This window comes from Trachypithecus francoisi, unplaced genomic scaffold (assembly GCF_009764315.1).
Source record: "Trachypithecus francoisi isolate TF-2019V2 unplaced genomic scaffold, Tfra_2.0 Lachesis_group12, whole genome shotgun sequence".
Taxonomy (NCBI): domain Eukaryota; kingdom Metazoa; phylum Chordata; class Mammalia; order Primates; family Cercopithecidae; genus Trachypithecus; species Trachypithecus francoisi.
The window spans coordinates 65252763-65274620 of record NW_022681457.1 but is presented as its reverse complement, the minus strand read 5'-3'; the positions used below and the strand labels follow the sequence as shown (position 1 = coordinate 65274620).

The 21858-nt window shown below is 51.2% G+C and overlaps 1 protein-coding gene across 7 annotated transcripts; it reads left to right on the top strand.

Annotated features, from left to right (window-relative positions):
• Positions 1–14: 14 nt before the first annotated feature.
• On the top strand, positions 15–14735 carry NFKBID (NFKB inhibitor delta). Of its 7 annotated transcripts, none has more exons than XM_033225838.1 (12): positions 15–150; positions 3808–3911; positions 4098–4158; positions 4792–5009; positions 5606–5751; positions 5833–5938; positions 6123–6269; positions 6392–6443; positions 6536–6684; positions 12210–12326; positions 12646–12810; positions 14078–14735. In XM_033225838.1, the coding sequence occupies exons 1-12, from the start codon at positions 51–53 to the stop codon at positions 14129–14131; spliced, it is 1419 nt and encodes a 472-aa protein (XP_033081729.1). In that variant the 5' UTR covers positions 15–50; the 3' UTR covers positions 14132–14735. The 7 variants fall into 7 exon arrangements, with proteins under 7 accessions (XP_033081729.1, XP_033081728.1, XP_033081726.1 ...); XM_033225837.1 differs by lacking the exon at positions 15–150 and adding an exon at positions 1819–2190; XM_033225835.1 differs by lacking the exon at positions 15–150 and adding an exon at positions 1819–2190 and having other exon boundaries at positions 5561–5751.
• The last annotated feature ends 7123 nt before the right edge of the window (positions 14736–21858 follow it).

Below are 21858 nucleotides of genomic sequence, written 5' to 3'. Positions count from 1 at the left end.
GCTAGGGAGATCTGGAAATATTTTGGAGGTACGGCCAACAAAATTTGCTGATGAAATGGATGTGGGTGTGTTTGAAAGGGATCCTAGACAGCCAAGCCTTCTGGTGTGAAAAGCTGAGAAGATGGGAGTGTCTGCTGGCAGAGATGAAAGGTGGGGAAGCGGGTTTGCGGGGAAAGTGACGAGGTTTGGGCACAGGAAATGCCTGATAATCTCCCTGTGGAAATGACCTCACTGCATTTAGGAGTTCAGGGGATAAGGCTGGTCTGGAGATGTAAATTTGGGGGTTGATGGTTTATGGATGGTACTTAAAGCCACAAGACTGGGTGAGATCACCAAGGAAGTGAGTGCAGACAGGATTCTGCCCCCATCCCAACACATACTGAATGGGGGAAGAGGAGGAACTTTGCCAGGGAAATGGAGAAAGAGGGAGTAAGGGAGGGGACCCCGGAGAGCTTGGCATCTTGAAAGCAGGGGGGAGGCCACTGTGGTGGCTCATGCCTGTAATCCTAGCACTTTGGCAGGCCAAGGCAGGAGGATCACCTGAGGTCAGGAGTTCAAGCCAACATGGTGAAACCCCATCTCTACAAAAATACAAAAATTACCCGGGCGTGGTGTCGGGCTCCTGTAATCCCAGCTACTTGGGAGACTGAAGCAGGTGGAGGTTGCACTGAGCTGAGATCTCGCCACTTTGCCACTGCACTCCAGCCTAGGCGACAGAGTGAGACCCTGTCTCCAAAAAAAGAAAGAAAAAGAAAAAGAAAAAGAAAAGAAAAGCAAGCAAGCAAGCAGGGGAGAAATAGGGCCAACGTGGTCAGTGCTGTGAAAGGTCACCAAGTGAAACTGACAGTGGCCTCACACTGGAATGTCAGCTCCAGGGCTGGGAATTCCTGTCTACTTAGTTCACAGTACCCAGCAAAATGCCTCCTCTGCTGCAATGAATTATTATTATTTTTTTTTTTGAGACGGAGTCTCGCAGTCGCCCAGGCTGGAGTGCAGTGGCCGGATCTCAGCTCACTGCAAGCTCCGCCTCCCGGGTTTACGCCATTCTCCTGCCTCAGCCTCCCGAGTAGCTGGGACTACAGGCGCCCGCCAACTCGCCCGGCTAGTTTTTTCTATTTTTTAGTAGAGACGGGGTTTCGCCGTGTTAGCCAGGATGGTCTCGATCTCCTGACCTCGCGATCCACCCGTCTCGGCCTCCCAAAGTGCTGGGATTACAGGCTTGAGCCACCGCGCCCGGCCTGCAATGAATTATTTTAAATGATGGATAAGTAAATGAAACCAGACCTCTGCACAGGGTGATGTAGGGGAGAGGAAGAAATTGAGCCACAACCTATACCCTTACCCACAGGCCCTTTCTCTGGGAGTCTAGACCCCCAGTCCTCCCCTCCCTCTGGACCCAGTAATACTCTCCCTGCCCCCACCCCATCTCCATTCCTACTCCTACTCCTACCTCCATGGGCAGGACCTAGGAGACAAAGCCTCCAGCACCCCCTTGGACAGACTCAGAATTCCAGGCCCCAGCCAGGCACCATGGCTCAAGCCTGTAATCCCAGCACTTTGGGAGGTCAAGGCAAGTAGGTCACCTGAGGTCAGGAGTTCGAGACCAGCCTGGCCAACATGGTGAAACCCCGTCTCTCCTAAAAATACAAAAATTAGCCGGGCGTGGTGTGCGGCGCCTGTAGTCCCAGCTACTCGGGAGGCTGAGGCAAGAGAATCACTAGAATTCGGGAGGCGGAGGTTGCACTCCAGCCTGGGCGACAGAGAGAGGCTCCTTCTCAAAAACAATAACAAAAAAAAAAAAAAGAAAAGAAAAGAAAAGAAAAAAAGAAAGAAAAGAAATCCAGGCCCCCCAGTATCCCCCTCCTCTTGGAGCCCAGTACCCTAGGCTCCTTCAGACCAAAGATCTGGACCCCAGCTCCCTCTTTCCCCAGGGACCTAGTAGTCCGCCTCCCAAGTCCACCCTGCCCATTCAGGGACTGCGTTCGCTGGAGCGCGACCCGGGGACTCCCAGGCTTGTGGGCGGGCCCTGCCCAGGACTGGGCGGTGCCAGAACCCCTAGTTTAAAAACTCGCGGGTACCGGACCTAAGATCGGGGACCCGGCGGCGGCTCCGCGGGGGAAACAGCGAGGCTGGCGCAGCGCCGAGGCCGCGGCCCTGGGGGCCCGCAATCCACGCCAAGGAATCCCCGAGGTAATGGGTGCGGGTAGGGCGCGCTCGGCCCCCTAACAGAGTGAGGGACTGAGGATCGAAAGACTCCCGAGGCCCTGAGGGACGGAGCTGGAGCGTCAGTCCTATGTCCCGAGAGTGAGGGTCCTAGGTGTTTGGAGGAGGAGGGGATCGTGGATCGTGACGGAGGGGCGGCTGGGATCCCGGACTTCTGGGTCCTGGGGGTGCAGGGGTCTGGGGATCTAGGATCGCGGTGCCCCGAGGGTGAAAGGGCTGGGAGGCTGGACCCCTGGGTCCTTGGAGGTGCTAGGGGTTGCTGGCAGCCGAGACTCCTAACCCTAGAAGGAGGGACTGGGCTGAGTGCTGGGGGGCGTGGTTGCTTAAAATCGGCGCAGGTCTCGGTGGGGAAGGGTCTGGAGCCTGGCCTCTGGGGTCTACGCTGGCGGTGACCCTGCCTCTGCCCCGCCCTGGGATTTCCGGATCGCCACCCTTGCGGGGCTGAGCAGGAATTCCCCTTGCGCGGGGATTCCACGAGCGCCACGCTCGGCCGCGCACCCCGCCTCGGAGCAGGACACCTGCGGCACAAGCCTCGGGGGAAGGGGAGGATGGAAGATTCCCTTGCGTGAGCGCCGTGGCGTCATTGCGCCGCGTCCGGGCTATTTCCGAGCCGCCTCCTCCCGCCCCCGCCCCCGCCCCCGCCCCCAGCAATCCCCGCTTAACCCTTCCTCCGCCGGAACCCAGGCTCGGAAAGGTGAGGGTTGTCTTTCTGGGTCGTGAGGAGTTTGGCAACCGGGGCTCCCAGGTCCTCGAGAGGAAGGAACTGAGGGTCCAGACTCCTGGGGCCTGAAAACGAGACTGTATGGATGGGACTTTTTTTTTTTAATGGAGTCTCTCTCTGTCGCCCAGGCTGGAGTGCAGTGGGGCGATCTCTGCTCACTGCAACCTCAACCTCCGCCTCCCGGGTTCAAGTGATTCCCCTGCCTCAGCCTCCCAAGTAGCTGCAATTACAGGCGCCCGCCACCACGCCCGGCTAATTTTTATATTTTTAGTAGAGACGGGGTTTCACCATGTTGGTCACGATGGTCTCGAACTTCTGACCTCAGGTGATCCAACCGCCTTGGCCTCCCAAAGTGTTGGGATTACAGGCGTGAGCCACCGCTCCCGGCCCGGGGTGATGCCTTTGACTTCTCGAGGAGGGGAGCTCGGGACTCCTGATTTCCGAGTCAGGTTCTAGGGCAAAAAAATGGGAACCTGGATGTGCGTCTAGGGAGTGATGCCTGGCGCCCGCCCCCCACCAACCCGCTGACTTCAAAACTGGGATATCTGGGGGTGGAATTTTTTTACGGAAGTTGGGTGGTTGCTGCAGAGGGGTGCCCTCCTCCCCCTTCCTCACTTTCCGCGACGCTGGTGGAAAGTTGGGTCAGAGGGAAAGTGCGGAGCAAAAGGAAGGAAACGGCGGAGGCGGATGCCCCACCCCAAATCTTCTAATGGCTTTGGAGGAGTCAGGCGGCATCTATGTGCCAGTTTTTCCGCGCGGGAGGGCGAGGAGGTTACTCAAACCCACTGCCTCCGCGCCACCCCCGCCGCATTTAGGTGACTTAAAGACCGTTGATAACTTCTCCCCCCTCCTCTCCTGCACAGTGAGCAGGGGTGAGCGCAGTCACTGCCCTACGCAAACCGTGAAGAAGCTTCTGGAAGAGCAGAGGCGCCGCCAGCAGCAGCAGCCGGACCCTGGCGGGGTGCAGGTGAGGCCAGAGAGCCATCGCTCTCAGGAGGCCCCGTGCTGTCCCGTAGGGACTCAGCGGCTTGCCGGGGGCACTCGGGGCTGGTGAGACGGGTGGTCCTGACCGAAATGTCCTATAGATCCGAAACAGACCCGGAGGAATCTGCCAGATAGTCACCTGGGTTCCTTTTTGCTTTTGTCTCTGCAGGGACAATTTCTCCCTCCCCCAGAGCAGCCCCTGACCCCATCTGTGAATGAGGCTGTGACTGGTAAGTTCCCTGGGCTCCCAGCCTCCCCATCCCCCTTCCCTAAGGGACTCAGACATCCCAACTCTCAGAACTTTAGGACACCTAGGAGTCAGGCCCTCATTCTTCCCTTTTTTTTTTTTTTCTTTTTTTTTTTTTTTTTTTTTTTTTTGAGACAGGATCTCACTCTGTTGCCCTGGCACTGGATGGAGTGCAGTGGCGCTACCAGCCTCAACCTTCTGGGCTCGAGTGATCCTTCCGCCTCAGCCTCCCAAGTAGCTGGGACCACAGGCAATGCCACCTTGCTCGGCTAATTTTTTAAATTTTTGTAGAAACGAGGTCTGGCTATGTTGCCCAGGCTGGTAGGCCCTCATTCTTGCTGGAACTCAGTAGCAGTCTGATTTCCTAGGTTCTCTGAGTCCAGTAGTCTATGCACATAGTCCTACGGAACCCCAGGGCCCAGGCTCCAGCCTTTTTAGTGCCCCAGGAGTCCAGGCCCTCGATTCCTCAGTGTCCTAAGAATCCAGATCCCAGGCACCTGGTGTCCCAGAAGTACTAATTCTCAGTGCCTTGGGAGACACCAGGCCCCCTACCCCTGGATGTGAAGTCCCCAACTCTGGTAACCAGACCTGCCCCTGCCCCTCCTCTTACACGCAGGCCACCCTCCCTTCCCAGCACACTCGGAGACTGTGGGTTCTGGACTTAGCAGCCTGAGTCTCCCCATGGGCTTTCCAGACTGGGACCCCAACACGCATGCTGCCTACACAGACAGCCCCTACTCTTGCCCTGCTTCTGCTGCCGAAAGTTTCCTGCCTCCTGACTTCTACCCACCCTCGGACCCAGGGCAGCCGTGCCCATTTCCCCAGGGCATGGAGGTGAGATACAGAGTGGGTACAAGATGCTGAAGGGCCCCTAAAACTTTGCATTTGCACTCCTGCAGTTTTCTGAGATGTCTGGAGCTCAGTTACAATCCCCTTTTCCAGGCCGGGTGTGGTGGCTCACGCCTGTAATCCCAGCACTTTGGGAAGCTAAGGCAGGCGGATCACTTGAGGTCAGGCGTTTGAGACCAGCCTGGCCAACATGGTGAAACCAAAAATACAAAAATTAGCTGGGTGTGGTGGCGCATGCCTATAATCCTAGCTACTCGGGAGGCTGAGGCAGGGGAATTGCTTGAACCCAGGAGGTAGAGCTTGCAGTGAGTGGAGATTGCACGGATGCACTCCAGCCTGGGTGACAAAGCAAGACTCTGTCTCTAAAAAAAAAAAAAAAGTCCCCTTTTCCAGATGGGCAAAACTGAGGCCTAAAGGTCCAAGGTCACTTGGCATAGATGGGATACCCAGGGGCTCTGCACGCAGGTTTGTGTGTGGTGGCTTGGGATGGGAAAGTTCTCAGCTGACTGGCTCTTCCCACCACCTGCACCCTTCAGGACCCCCCGGACACCCGGTTCTATGCAGAATCTTCCCTACCACAGGCAGGACCCTGGAGAGTTTCTACACTCCCTTCGGGACCCCCACAGTTCCCCGCTGTGGTCCCTGGACCATCGCTGGAGGCGGCCCGCGCTCACATACTGGCTTTGGGGCCACAACAGCTGCTGGCCCAGGATGAGGAGGGGGACACGTGAGTATAGGGGATGGGGTTGTCTGCAGACTCTTGGCTTGGCAGGGGCTGTTCTCACGCCTGTCCCCCGCCTGTCCTCAGGCTCCTTCACCTGTTTGCGGCTCGGGGGCTGCGCTGGGCGGCATATGCTGCGGCTGAGGTGCTCCAGGTGTACCGGCATCTTGACATTCGTGAGCATAAGGGCAAGGTGAGGCCTGGGGCCTGAACTCTCCTGGGTTCAGGGGAGGGAGCCTGGGGCCTGGACCCCTGGATCCTAGAGGAGAGGGGAATCAGGGGTTAGCTCCTGGGGCTGAGGGGAGACGGGGCTGGGAACCTGGTTTTCCAACAGGAGGGAACCAGGAGCCCAGCCTGACCTCTCCCGTGACTTGCAGACCCCTCTCCTGGTGGCGGCTGCTGCCAACCAGCCCCTGATTGTGGAGGATCTGCTGAACCTGGGAGCAGAGCCCAACGCCACTGACCATCAGGGACGTTCAGTCTTGCACGTGGCCGCTACCTACGGGCTCCCAGGAGTTCTCTTGGTACGGCCAACTGGCAGGCAGGGGTTCGTCTGGGGGGTAGACTGGTTGCCCAGATTTTGGCTTCCAGGGTCAGGAGGCCAGGGGATAACCTTACACAGCACTCTGTCTTCTCTTCCTCCCAGGCTGTGCTTAACTCCGGGGTCCAGGTTGACCTGGAAGCCAGAGACTTCGAGGGTAAGTTGGGTGTAGGCGGGGCTGGTGTGGTTGGTATGACTGGGCGAGGTGGGCGCAGCAGATGCAGGTCCCTCACTATCTCCATTATGCAGGCCTCACCCCGCTCCACACGGCCATCCTGGCCCTTAACGTTGCTATGCGCCCTTCTGACCTCTGCCCCCGGGTGCTGAGCACACAGGCCCGAGACAGACTGGATTGTGTCCACATGTTGCTGCAAATGGGTGCTAATCACACCAGCCAGGTGAGCTGGGATGTGGGCAGTCGGTCCCCGGGAGATGGTGTGGAATGGGGCCGCTTTGATGTCCGGGAGCTCCAGACAAATGCTGACTTTGCCTCTTCCTTGCTGCATGCCCTTGAACATGTTACTTCACTTCTCTGTGCCTTGGGGGTGTTTGTGTGTTTGTTTGTTTGTTTGTTTGTTTTGAGATGGAGTTTTGCTGTTGTTGCCCTGGCTGGAGTGCAATGATGTGATCTCAGCTCACTGCAACCTCCGCTTCCCGGGTTCAAGTGATTCTCCTGCCTCAGCCTCCCGAGTAGCTGGGATTACAGGCATGAGCCACCATGCCTGGCTAACTTTTTGTATTTTTAGTAGAGACGGGGTTTCTCCATGTTGGTCCTGCTGGTCTTGAACTCCTGACCTCAGGTGATCCACCTGCCTCGGCCTCCCAAAGTGCTGGGATTACAGGCGTGAGCCACCGCACCCAGCAGGGTTTTTGTTGTTGTTGTTGTTATTGTTTGTTTGTTTTGTTTGTTTTTTGAGACAGGGTCTCACTCTGTCGTCCAGGCTAGAGTGCAGTGGTGCAGTCTCGTCTCACAGCAACCTCTGCCTCGCAGGTTCAAGTGATTCTCCTGCCTTAGCCTCCTGAGTAGCTGGGACTATAGGCACATGCCACCATGCCCGGCAATTTTTTTTTTTTTTTTTTGTATTTTAGTAGAGGTGGGCTTTCATCGTGTTGGCCAGGCTGGTCTCAAACTCCTGACCTCAAATGATCCTCCCATCTTGGTCTCCCAAAGTGCTGGGATTACAGGCGTGAGCCACCTTGCCCGGCCCCTAGTTGTTAACTTGGAATAATATTACTGACCTTAGGGTATGTTATCAAGCACTTACTATTCATTCATCAAGCACTGAGTTTCACATTAGCTTATTGAAGCCTCACAAACACCCTTTGACATGTGTACTCTTTCTATTTTCTCTATTTTATTGATAAGGAAACTGAGGCACGGGAAATCAAAAATCTTTTTTTTTCTTTTTGAGACGGAGTTTTGCTCTTGTCATCCAGGCTGGAGTGCAATGGTGCAATCTCGGCTCACTGCAACCTCTGCCTCCTGGGTTCAAGCGATTCTCCTGTCTCAGCCTCCCGAGTAGCTGGGATTACAGGTTCCCACCACCATGCCCAGCTAATTTTGTATTTTTAGTAGAGACAGGGTTTCTCCATGTTGGCCAGGCTGTTCTCGAACTCCCGACCTCAGGTGATCTTCCTGCCTCGGCCTCCCAAAGTGCTGGGATTACAAGGGTGAGCCACTGCACCTGGCCTCAAAAATCTTTTTGAGACAGGGTCTCACTCTGTCACTCAGGCTGGAGTGCAGTGGCATGATCACAGCTTATTGCAGCCTTGACCTTGTGCACTTAAGTGATCCAGCCTCCCAAATAACTGTGATCACAAGCATGCACCACCACCCCTGGCTACTTTTTTGTAGAGGTAAGGTCTAACTATGTTGGCCAGGCAGGTCTCAAACTCCTGAGCTCAAGCAATCCTTCCACCTCTGCCTCTGAAAGTGCTGGGATTACAGTTGTGAGCCACTGCACCCAGCCCAAAAAATCTTACAGCTTGTGAGTGTCAGAGAGGGGATTAGAACCCAGGTAGTCTGACTTTAGAACCTAGCTTTTAATTATGTTCTATTCCTTTCTTGTGACAGTAGCTCCTTCACAGGCTGGCTGAGATAATTAAACATCCACAAAAAATGTTTATTTATTTATTGAGGTGGAATCTCACTCTGTCACCCAAGCTGGAGTGCAGTGGTGCGATCTCGGCTCACTGCAACCTCTGCCACCCGGGTTCAAGCGATGCTTCTGCCTCAGCCTCCTGAGTAGCTGGGACTACAGTCATGCACCACCACGCCCAGCCGATTTTTTTGTATTTTTAGTGGAGACGGGGTTTCACTATGTTGGCCAGGCTGGTCTCGAACTCCTGACCTCAGGTGATCCGCCCACCTTGGCCTCCCAAAGTGCTGGCATTACAGGCATGAGCCACCACGCCCAGCCAAAAAATGTTTTTTTAGTTAAAGAATATTGAACACCAATAAAATATAGAAAATAGTAGAATGAACTCCTTGTGTCCAACATCAGTAACCAGCGACTCATGGCCATTCTTGCCCCCATCCACTCTCTCACTGTCATGTGATTTTTTTTTTTTTTTTTTTTTTGACGGATCTCGCTCTGTCACCCAGGCTGGAGTGCAGTGGCGTGATCTCAGCTTACTGCAAGCTCCACCTCCCGGGTTCACACCATTCTCCTGCCTCAGCCTCCCGAGTAGCTGGGACTACAGGCACCTGCCACCATGCCGAGCTAATTTTTTGCATTTTTAGTAGAGATGGGGTTTCACTGGGTTAGCCAGGATGGTCTCGATCTCCTGACCTCATGATCCACCCGCCTTGGCTTCCCAAAGTGCTGGGATTACAGGCATGAGCCACCACGCCTGGCCTCTCACTTTCATGTGATTTTTAAGCAAATTCAAACACATATTTTTTTCAATAAATATTTGTATATCTTTAAAGAATAGCGGCGTTTAGCAGAGTTAGCTAGATGGTGGGGATGGACTGTAGGAAGGACGGGCATGGCTGAGTAGAGACAAGATAAGGCATTATTAGCGGGGTCTGGAAATGAATGATGGCAATCTAGGCTCTTACTGGTTGCAAAGTAGAGCTAAGTGATCATTTGGGCAATACAGAGAAGGTGGAATTGATACTTTGGTAGTTCATTCCTTTCTTCACTCAGAATTTTGGACACATATGATGTGGCTACCAGTGTGCTAGTGATGGGGCATAAAGTTGCTTTTTGTTTGTTTTTTTTTTAGAGACAGGGTCTGGCTTTGTCACCCAGGCTGGAGTGCCATGGTGCTATCACGAATCACTGAAGCCTCGACCTCCTGGCCTCAAGCATTCCACCCACCTCAGCCTCCCAAGTAGCTGGGACTACAGGCATGAGCCACCTCACCCGACTAATTGTTTTCTATTTTTTGTAGAGATGGGGTCTTGCTATGTTGCCCAGGCTGGTCTCGAACTCCTGGGCCCAGGTGACCCCCCAGCCTTGGCCTTCCAAGTGCTGGGATTACAGGTGTGAGCTGCCGTGCCCAGCTACCTATAATGTTTTAATAGGAAAAGACCACTCTGTTGTACTTTCAGACATTACAATTTAATCGAAAAGAGAGGAGATGATAAGTAAACAAAGAACTGAACATAATTACAAATCAGGATAAGAGCTGCCTCGGAAATATAGGAGCTCCTAGACAATGAAAAGACTGGCTTTATATTGGATGCGGGGCTCACGATGAAGGTCGTTCTGAGGAAATTGCATTTAAGTTGAGTGAGAAATGATGAAGAGGAAGAATTAACTGTGTGGTAGGGTTCTGGGATAACTCAGAAATCAGGGAGTATTTCTCTGAAAACAGGACAAATAAATTTTTTTTTTTTTTTTTGAGATGGCGTCTCACTGTCACCCAGGCTGGAGTGCAGTGGTGCAGTCTCGGCTCACTGCAACCTTCTGGGTTCAAGTGATTCTCCTGCCTCAGCCTCCCGAGTAGCTGGGACTACAGGCGTGTGCTATCACACCCCTCTAAGTTTTGTATTTTTAGTAATAATAACAAATAAATTTTAAAAAAATAATACAGATGGCTGGGTGCGGTGGCTCATGCCTGTAATCCAAGCACTTTGGGAGGCCCAGGTGAGTGGGTTGCTTGAGCTCAGGAGTTCGAGACCAGCCTCGGCAACATAGGGAGACCACATCTCTACAAAAAAATACAAAAATTAGCTGGGCTTGATGGCGCATGCCTGTGGTCCCAGGTACTCAGGAGGCTAAGTTGGGAGGATCACCTGAACCTGGGGAGGTCAAGGCTGCAGTGAGCCATGGTTTTGCCACTGCACTCCAGCCTGGGCGACAGAGCAAGACCTTGTCTCTCAACAACAACAACAACAGTAATAATAATAATAAGAGATAAGAACTCTTTCCCTGTAATCCCAGTGCTTGGGGAGCCTAAGGTGGGAGGATCACTTGAGCCCAGTAAGTTGAGGCTGCAATGAGTCATGGTCACACCACTGCACTCCAGCCTGGGCAACAGAGCGAGACCCCGTCTCAAAAAACAAACAAAAAAAATAACTTCTGTTTTCTGAGACAGTCTCGCTCTGTTGCCCAGACTGGAGTGCAATGGTGTGATATTGGCTCACTGCAACCTCTGCCTCCCACGTTCAAGCTATTCCTATGCCTCAGCCTCCCAAGTAGGTGGGATTATAGGCACGTGCCACCACGCCTGGCTAATTTCTGTATTTTTAATAGAGACGGTTTCACCATGTTGGCCAGGCTGGTCTCAAACTCTTGACCTCAAGTGATCCACCTGCCTCGGCCTCCCAAAGTGCTGGGATTACAGGCACAAGCCCCTGTGCCCTTCAAAAAGAAAAAGAACTTTTTAAACCTCAGTATCATTACTCTGTCTTTAAAAAATTAAAGATTTTCTTGCAATACCAAATATCCCGGCTATAGTCAAATTTCCTTTTGGCTATAAAATGATAATTTTTTTCATTAAAAAAAATCAAGATCCAAGTAAGCAAACATACTGTGATGTTACATCTTTTCAAATCACTTTTAATCTAGAGCTTGGTTTTGTCTTCATTTTTTGGATGAGCAAACTAGGTGGTTTTGCCCTGTTAAAATCAGCACATAAAATGTTTAACATTCATTATCATTTGCAAACTCCTTAAAGACACGTAAAAAGGTTTCATTTTAGAAAATGTCTTTTATTTTCCCCCAAATATGACGGGAACAGCTCAATATTGTGGTGCAGTATTGCAATATTAGCTAGTCCACTGATTAATGCTGCCAACTCCTGTGCTTGTAGATAAAGTACAGTCTGTGTGGGTCGGGATGCAGTTTAATGTGTTGAATGGAGGGCGGGTAGCCAAGGCAGTTGCTTTGAAGAACTGGAAAAGGAATCTCTCCCAGACACTGGTGTGAAAATTGTCATAAGAAATGTACAGTTCTGGGAGGTGTATGGTGTGAATGGTACACCCTGAGAAGTGGTTTTGTGCAGTGCACAAGACATACAACTAAATAAGGCACTCTTGGTGGGGCTTGAAGAGGAGGGCCAGCATCCTATTTATTTATTTATTTATTTATTTATTTTGAGATAGAGTGTCACTCTATCACCCATGTTGGAGTGTAGTGGCATGGTCATGGCCCACTGCAGCCTTGAACTCCTAGGCTGAAATGACCCTCCTGCCTCAGGCTCCCAAGCAGCTGGGGCTACAGGTGTGCACCAGCACGCCTGGCTAATTTTTCTATTTGTTGTAGAGATGAGGTCTTGCTGTGCTGTCCAGGCTGGTCTCCAGTTCCTGGCCTCAAGTGGTCCTCCTTCTTCAGCCTCCCAAAGTGCTAGGATTACAGGTGTGAACCACCACACTCTGCCAAGGATCAGGGTCTCTAAAGGCTCCTGGATTCAGTGGGAAGGTGCGTGGGTGTGAGGCTGGCCCTGACCTCTGCCATTCCCCTCCACCTAGGAGATCAAGAGCAACAAGACAGTTCTGCACTTGGCCGTGCAGGCTGCCAACCCCACTCTGGTTCAGCTGCTGCTGGAGCTGCCCCGGGGAGACCTGCGGACCTTTGTCAATATGAAGGTGGGAGCTGGGGCTGGAAAGTCCAGGTTGTGTGGGTTACAGTAGAGGGGGCAATGGGATGTTAGGGGTGCTGGGGGCTGTGGACGTGGAGGGGACAATGTGTGGGATTTGCAGGGGAATGTGTAGGAAGCAGACATAGATTGCCCCGGAACGTGTAGGCCATGGACACAGGGATGCGTGCAGCGAGGCTGTGGCTGGGGGAGGTCTGGGATGTGAAAGGACAAGTACAGGACGTGGACAAGGTAGAAACTGAAGTGCAGTTTAGAGGCCTGGGCCAGCTGAGCCCAGATCCCCATCAGCCCTCCCCTTACTTTTCCAGGCCCACGGGAACACAGCCCTCCACATGGCGGCTGCTCTGCCCCCTGGGCCGGCCCAGGAGGCCATCGTGCGGCACCTGTTGGCAGCTGGGGCGGACCCCACACTGCGCAACCTGGAGAATGAGCAGCCTGTTCACCTGCTGCGGCCCGGGCCGGGCCCTGAGGGGGTGAGTAAGCCCTGAGCCTGCCTGTAGAGTGGCCTCTGAGCTCTCGGGCGCGGAATGACCTCCCTGCCCCACCCAATGCTCACTTTCAGAGAATGGCTTCTAATCTCGGAAGGTGACTTCAGCCCTCAGGCAACTCTGACTCTATAATGTACCTCTGACCTCAGTGTTTCATCCCTTACCCCAGAATGGTGACTTATCTAATCTCTGTCCCAATCCTGACCTCACAGTGTGACCTGTACTCCCAATCCTGAATCTTGCTTGACCTCAAGGTGTGACCTTTGATCCCCAAGTGTGACCTCCTACCCTCTTCCCCTTAACCTTGGGTCCTGACCTCAGATGTGACTTTTGACCTCTTACCTGTTCCCTTCAATTCCCTCTCGTTGCTCACCCCCAGGTGGGAACCCCCAGCCAGTAGCCCCTTTCCCTTCACTGAAGTTCTGCTTCCTGACCCTTTCTCAGTGTATGAACCCAGGCCTTGACCTTCTTCCCACATCTTTATTTTTATTTTTATTTATTTATTTATTTTGAGGCAGTGTCTTGCTCTGTTGCCTAGGCTGGAGTGCAGTGGCATGATCACAGCTCACTGCAGCCTCGAGCTCCTGGGCTCAAGGGATCCTCCCACCTCAGCCTCTCTAGTTGCTGGTACTACAGGCAGGTAACACCACACCCAGCTAATTTTGTTTTTTTTTTAAGAGATGGGATCTCACAGGTTGTCCAGGCTGGTCTCAAACTCCTGGCCTCAATTGATCCTCCCGCCTTGGCCTCCCAAAGTGTTGGGATCACAGGCATGAACCATCACTCCCAGCCTCCTTCCCTAATCTTTTTTTTTTTTTCTTGGTGACAGAGTCTTGCTTTGTCACCCAGGCTGGAGTGCAGTGGTGCAATTTTAGCTCACTGCAAGCTCCGCCTCCCAGGTTCATGTGATTCTCTTGCCTCAGCCTCCCAAGTTGGGACTAAAGGCACACACGCCACCATGCCCAGCTAATTTTTGTCTTTGGTAGAGGTGGGGTTTCCCCATGGTGGCCGGGCTGGTCTTGAACTCCTGACCTCAGGTGATTTGCCCACATTAGCCCCACAAAGTGCTGGGATTACAGATGTGAGCCACTGCACCTGGCTCTTCCAAAGTCTTGACTCTGGACCTCTGACCTGCAAATCCAATGGGCCCCACTCAACCTCTCTTCTCTAACCCCTCCCTCTGCATGGCGTGCCTTCCCCACCTCTGCTTCCAACCTGACAGACTTCTCTCCCTCTTTTGCCTTGTCTACAGCTCCGGCAGCTGTTGAAGAGGAGCCGTGTGGCGCCACCAGGCCTGTCCTCTTAGGACTCAAACCCAGACCCTGGACTGATTTTCCAGTCCCCACCGTCCTGCGGGACAGCCAGCGTATGCTAATGTTGCAAATCCATGATAATGTATGTGGAATATCCTGCCATTGGGGTCTTACATTAAAACCCCAGAATGGCTGCAGAGGGGTGAACAGGCCCCAATATTTGGGGTGCTGTGATACCCCTCTTCTACCCACAAGGAGCCCTCTTGATGATTTCTGTGAAATCGAGGCCCCTTGTTTGTTTCTGTGAAACACCCTGCACGCCTAGTCCTTTCCCCGTTGAGATCCTTCAGGTTCTCTCCCGTAACTCAGCTCTTCGTTCCCAGAAACCCAAATGTAATCCCCCTACGTGGTGCTTGGGGCATCTCAATACCATCTCAGTACAGCTCCTACGATGGCCTCCTCGCCCTCCCCAGGACCCACACCCTTTGGGTCCTCACCCTGAGACAGGAGGGACCCTCTGAGATCAGGGACCCTTAGGTCCCACTGCTCTCTGATTCAGAACTCAGCTGGGCCCTGTTCCAGACCCCAGCATTCCTGGTCACTCCCTCCCTAATCTGAGCATCTCTCAAGCTCTTTATTAAACTCAATTTGGGTCAGGTTTGGTGGTTCATGCCTATAATCCTAACACTCTGGGAGGCCGAGGCGGGTGGATCAGTTGAGGTCAAGAGTTTGAGACCAGCCTGGCCAACATGGTGAAACCCTGTCTCCACTAAAAATACAAAAAAAATTAGCTGGACATGGTGGCACGCACCTGTAGTCCCAGCTACTTGGGAGGCTGAGGCAGGAGAATTGCTTGAACCCAGGAGGTGGAGGTTGCAGTGAGCCAAGATTGTACCACTGCACTCCAGCCTGGGTGACAAAGCAAAATTCTGTCTCAAAAAAAAATTAAAATGAAATAAAAATAAACTCAATTTGGACTAGAACCATTGTTGTCTGATCTCTGGGGGCACTGGTACAGGGGAGTGGCTCTGATCCCCGCCGAGGGGTCATATTGGGATGAATGTGCCTGAGGAGGGAGGATGTGGCAGCCACCATGGGTGCCAAGTCCATATCCCATCACCCTCATCCTGGTGACACAAGCAGGACTGGCCTTTGGGAGGCCAAGGTGTGAGGATCACTTGAGGCCAGGAGTTTGAGACCAGCCTAGGTGTCAGCCCCAAAATATTTGCCTTCGGGCAATCTCAGACCACTGGTGCGGCTCTGCCCTGGGTATGGGTGTGTCAAGTGTTGAAAGCCAGGGGGTTTGTGCCCACTTCCTACTCCAGCAGCCCTCAGCCAGTTACTGATAGGAGATGGTCCCCCACCTGTCGGGCTAACTTGGAAATGCATGGCCTATGCGGGCTCCAGAGTTCCCCAGTGGATGAATCCCCAGTTCCCTACAGTGGTTTGGGTTTGATAAAATACCCTTTATCGTCTGTTCTCTCTTCTCTGTGTCTCTTCCTGCCTCCCCTACCAATGTTCTCCATCCCTTCCAACTTTCCCTCCAATCCTTCCCTCCACAGCTGCTTTTGGAGAAACCCAAATTAAGACCTCCACAAAACCCCATTCTTAGCCAGGTGCAGTGGCTCACACTTATAATCGCAGCACTTTGGGAGGCCAAGGCGGGCAGATCACCTGAGGTCAAGAGTTTGAGACCATCCTGGCCAACATGGCAAAAACCCATCTCTACTAAAAATACAAAAACTAGCCAGGCGTGTTGGCATGTGCCTGTAATCCCAGCTACTCGGGAGGCTGAGGCATGAGAATTGCTTGAACCTGGGAGGCAGAGGTTGCAGTGAGCTGAGATTACGCCACTGCACTCCAATCTGGGCGACAGAGCAGGACTCTGTCTCAAAAACAAGAAACAAACAGAAAAACCCAAGACTGGGCACGGTGGCTCATGCCTGTAATCCCTGCACTTTGGGAGGCCGAGGTAGGTGGACCACCTGAGGTCAGGAGTTCGAGACCAGCCTGGCCAACATGATGAAACCCTGTCTCTACTAAAAGTACAAAAGATTAGCCAGGTGTGGTGATGGGCGCCTGTAACCCCAACTACTCAGGAGGCTGAGGCAGGAGAATCTCTTGAACCCAGGAAGCAGAGGTTTCAGTGAGCCAAGATTGTGCCACTGCACTCCAACCTGGGCAACAAGAGCAAAACTCCGTCTCAAAAACAAAACAAACAAAAACAAAAAAACCCCAAACCCCATTCTCATACCCGCTCCACAGCCGCTGCTCTGGCCTCTGCGATATAATCGCCAAAAGAACCCCCATCCCAGAAAGCCCTCGAACCCATCATGGCCCCTGCAGCTAGGAACCTTTCATGAACCACAAACCGAATGTACATATTAGCACACTCCCAGGGCTCCGGCCAGTGTCTCCACCCTAAAACTTAAGACTTAAACCAACACCGTTTTAATTGTTTTTTCCTTTTTTCCTCTTTTTTGAGATCAGAGATGGAGTCTCTCTCTTGCCAGGCTGGAGTGCAGTGGCACGATCTCCTGTCGCTGCAACCTCTGCCTCCTGGGTTCAAGTGATTCTCCTGCCTCTCTGCCTGCCGAGTAGCTGGGATTACAGGCACCCGCCACCACATCTGGCTAATTTTTGTATTTGTTTAGTAGAGATGGGGTTCCAGCATGTTGGCCAGGCTGGTCTCGAACTCCTGACCTCAAGTGATCCGCCCGCCTCGGCCTCCCGAAGTGCTGGGATTACAGGTGTGAACCACTGCACCCAGCCCCTCTTAATTGTTTCTGACTGAAATCTAGGCAGGGTTCAGCTGGCTGTTTTGCTCTCTCCCTTTTGTTCCTTATGTGGATGCAGTCAACCTGAGGCCCAACTGGCCTGGAAATCCACAACGCCTTCACTCACATGCCTGATAGCTCAGCGGAGATATTGGAGCTTCCAGGAGTGGCCAAGAGTCTCTCCATGCAGTCCAGGAGGGCAGGTGGATCTCTTCACTTCAGATAGTGGCTCAGCTCTCCAAGAGGGAGAGATTCAAGGAGACAAGCTCCTGCTTGTATCATGCTTGTTGACATGTCATTGATCCCAGATCAGTGTGGGAGGCATTATACAAGGGTCTGAATATTGGGAGACAGAGTTATCTGGGGGCTGGGCAAGGTGCCTCACTCCTGTAATCCCAGCACTCTGGGAGGCCGAGATGGGGGGATCACCTGAGGTCAGGGGTTGGAGACCATCCTGGTCAACATGGTGAAACCCTGTCTCTACTAAAAATACAAAAATTAACTGGGCATGGTGGTGGGTGCCTGTAGTCCCAGCTACTTGGGAGGCGGAGGCAGGAGAATTGCCTGAACTTGGAGATGGAGGTTGCAGTAAGGTGAGATCACACCACCGAACTCCAGCCTGGGCAACAGAGCAAGACTCCGTCGGAAAGAAAGAAACAAGGAAGGGAGGAAGCGAGGAAAGGAGGGAGGGAGGGAGAGAAGGAGTCATCAGGAGCTCCTGATGTTAGGTTTCCCATATCAGCTGTCTTATACCAGCATGTATGTGCCCTCATATGTATTCACACATTGGCAGTGGGTCCAGGAAAATTTCCTACAAATATGCAGTATTTCATTGATTCTAAGAAGAACTTAATTGAGATGGACGTGGTGGCTCATGCCTGTAATTCCAGCACTTTTGGAGGCAGAGGTGGGAGGATCACTTGAGTCTAGGAATTTGAGACCAGCAACCTAGTGAGACACACTCTACCAAAACAAACAAACAAACAAAAACAAACAAATTAGCTGTGTGTGGTGGTGCACACCTGTAGTCCCAGCTACTTTGGAGGCTGAGGCAGGAGGCTCACTTGAGCTCAGGAGTTTTATGCTGCAGTGAACCATGATTGCAGCACTGCACTCCAGCGTGGGAGACAGCAAGACACTGTCTCTAAAGTGAGTAAATAAATAATAATAATAAAATAAAAAATTCAGGACTTAATTGGGATAATCTTATAGTCAATTGTGTGACATAGCTTATACTTTGCCTTTTTTTCCCTTTTGTGGTACCTAAAATAATGCTGTTTTTTATCACTGATGGCATCTGAGGTTTTGTTAACATATAAGATGTATATCTCAATTTGTATTGTTATGGAGTGCATGGTTGTGTCCCTCTAAAATTCATTTGTTGAAACCATAAGCCCCAATGGGGTAGTATTTGGAGATGGGCCTTTGGGAGGTAGTTAGGTCATGAGGGTGGAACCCTCATGAATGGAACTAATGTCCTTGTTAGAAGAGACGGGAGAGTCTGGGCATGATGGCTCACGCCTGTAATCCCAGCACTTTGGGAGGCCGAGGCAGGTGGATCACCTGAGGTCCAGAGTTGGAGACCAGCTTGACCAACATGGAGAAACCCTGTCTCTACTAAAAATACATCTTAGCTGGGCATGGTGGCGCATGCCTGTAATCCCAGCTACTCGGGAGGCTGAGGCAGGAGAATCGCTTGAACCTGGGAGGTGGAGGTTGCGGTGACCCGAGATCACGCTATTGCACTGCAGCCTGGGCAACAAGACTGAAACTCCATCTCAAACAACAACAACAACAACAACAACAAAAACAAAAACAAAAAGAAGAAGAGACAGGAGACAGCTTGCTTCTCTGCTGTCTACTCTGCCATATGAAGATGCAGTAAGAGGATGGCCATCGTGGGCAGGGCATACTGGCTCATGCCTGTAATCCCAGCATTTTGGGATGCCGGGATGGGAGGATTGCTTGAGCTCAGGAGTTTGAGATCAGCGTGTGCAGCATGGTAAAACCCTGTCTCTATTAAAAAAAAAAAAAAAAATAGCCAGGTGTAGTGGTGCACACCTGTGGTCCCAGCTACTTGAGAAAGTAAGGCAGGAGAATTGCCTGAGCCTGGGAGATCAAGGCTGCAGTGAGCTATGATTGCACCACTGCACTCCAGCCAGGTGACAGAACAAGACCTTGTCAAAAAAAAAAAAAAAAAGAAGAAGAAGAAGAAGAAAGAAAACCATCTGCAAACCAGGAAGAGAGCCCTCATCAGACTTTGGAGCTGCTGGCACCTTGATCTTGGACTTCTCAGCCTCTAGCACTTGTGAGAAATAAATGTGTATTCTTTAAGCCACCCAGCCCACGGTATTCTATAACCCAAACTAAGATGCATATCAACACACACATGTGCACACACCCACCCCACTAACATGATAAAATGTCCCTCAGAAACTTTGTGTATATATATATATATATTTTTAAATAAGAACAGGGTCTCACTGTGCTGCTCAGGCTGGAGTACAGTGGTGCAATGTCAGCTCACTGCAGCCTCCGCCTCCTGCCTGGACTCAAGTGATCCTCCTGCCTCAGCCTCCTGAGAAGCTGGGACCATAGGTGTGTGCCACTACACCCGGCTAATTTTTTTCATTTTTATTTTTGTAGATACAAGGTCTCACTATGTTGCCCAGGCTGGTCTCGATCTCCTGGGCTCAAGAAATCCTCCCACCTCGGCCTCCCAAAGTGCTGGGATTACAGGCATGAGCAACTGCATCTGGCCATATATACTTATTATTATTATTGTGAGACCGGGTTTCAATCTCTCACCCTTGACTTTCTGCAGCCTCTACCTCTTAGGCTCAAGCAATTCTCCCACTTCAGCCTCCTGAGTAGCTGGAGCTACAGGCACTGACCACCATGCCTGGCTAATTTTTTTTTTCTTTTTTTTTTCTTCTTCTTCTTTTTTTTTTTAGAGACTGTGTCTCACTATGTTGCCCAGGCTGGTCTTGAACTCCTGGACTCAAGTGATCCTTCCACCTCAGTCTCCCAAATTGCTGAGATTACAGGCATGAGCCACTGCACATGGTAGAAACTGAATTATTATAAGAAAAATTGGCCGGGCCCGGTGGTTCACGCCTGTAATCTCAACACTTTGAGAGGCCAAGGCAGGTGGATCATCTGAGGTCAAGAGTTCAAGATCAGCATGGCCAACATAGTGAAACCTCGTCTCTACTAAAAATACCAAAATTAGCCAGGCATGGTGGCAGGTGCCTGTAATCTCAGTTACTTGGGAGGCTGAGGCAAGAGAACCATTTGAACCTGGGAGGTGGAGGCTGCTGTGAGCCAAGATTGCACCACTGCACTCCAGCCTGACAAGACTCTGTCTAAAAAAAAAAAAAAATTAAAAATTAAAAAAAGAAGAATTATCAAGATCATCTTCAGTGGGAAAAGAATGGTTTAGGGGTGCAAAACATCAGATAAGTAACAGCAAAATTATTTTTCCTGCTGTAATTTGAATAACAACATTTTAAAATTAAATACTCTAAGTATTACCATTAAACTTTACACACTGGCCATATTGAGCAAAACTGCCTTACTTTTCCTGTTTCACCTGCTTGGAGCTCCTTACTAATTGTTAGCCTGTTGATCACTCTTGGTTGGGAAAACACAAAGGCAGCTTTCAACCCCTGTGGTGCCTGTGGTGTTAGTGATAGATTTCCGCTGGGCTCATCCGAGTATAACCAAAGATACAACCAGTATCAGAATGATTGTGCAAACTGACTTCTCTACAGAAACTGGCATTGCGTCCAACTTGCACCATGAAGCGTCTTCTCTTAACATCTACCAGGTGTATATTTAATATACACGAGCTATATTTACAGTTATATATTATGAAGAACCACAGCTAACTCACAGGCCCTTTGGGAGAATTAGAAATAGATGCTCCCTCCCCAAACCATCTGTCAGAAAAATCATGCGAGATACTGACATTAGAACATGACACTTTACTGCCATCTGCTGGGAAGCTGTGGTAAAAAAGCAAATCTACAATGGGAGGTGAATGGTATCACTTGGATTTTATTTATTTATTTATTTATTTATAGACAGGGCCTCTCTATGTTGCCCAGGCTGAAGTGCAGTGGCTATTCACAGGTACTATCCCACCACTGATCAGCATAAGAGTCTTGACCTATGTTTCCTGGGCCGGTTCCCATTCCCAGGAAGTCATCATATTGATGCTGAACTTAGTGTGGACACCCAATTGGCATAGTGCACTACAATCCAGAAGCCCTGGGCTCAAGCAATCCTCTTGCCTCAGCCTCCTAGGTAGCTGGGACTACAACAGTGTGCCACTGTGCCCAGCCACGTGGAATTTTGAAGCGCACAATCGGAACACCATATGGGACAATCTTGGAGTATTAAACAGGAGGTTAGCAAACTGGCCAGGAGAGTGGATGCTGGAGCCAGGCTTCTTGGGTTGAATTCTTAGCTCTGACTCTTCCTAGATGATGACATAGAGCAAGTGATGTAACGACTCTCAGTCTCATTTCCTAATCTGTAGATAAGAATAGTCATAATACCGACTCCATTGGATGAAAATGTGAACTCCGAATATCTGAGACAGGTCTCAATGAATTCATAAAGTTTATTTTGCCAAGGTTGAGGATGTGCACCTGTGACACAGCCTTAGGAGGTCCTGACAACATATGCCCAAGGTGTTCGGGGTACAACTTGGTTTTATACATTTCAGGGAGACATGAGACATCGATCAACATATGTTAAGATGTACTTTGATTCTGTCTGGAAAGGCAAGACAACATAAAGCAGGGAGGAGGCTTACAAGTCACAGGTAGGTGAGAGACAAACGGTTGCATCCTTTTGAGTTTCTGGTTAGCTTTTCCAAAGAAGGTGATCAGAATATGCCTCTGTCAGGGATGACTTTGAATAGAAAGGGAGGCAGGTTTGCCCTAAGCAGTTCCCAGCTTGACTTTTCCCTTTAACTTAGTGATTTGGGACCCCCA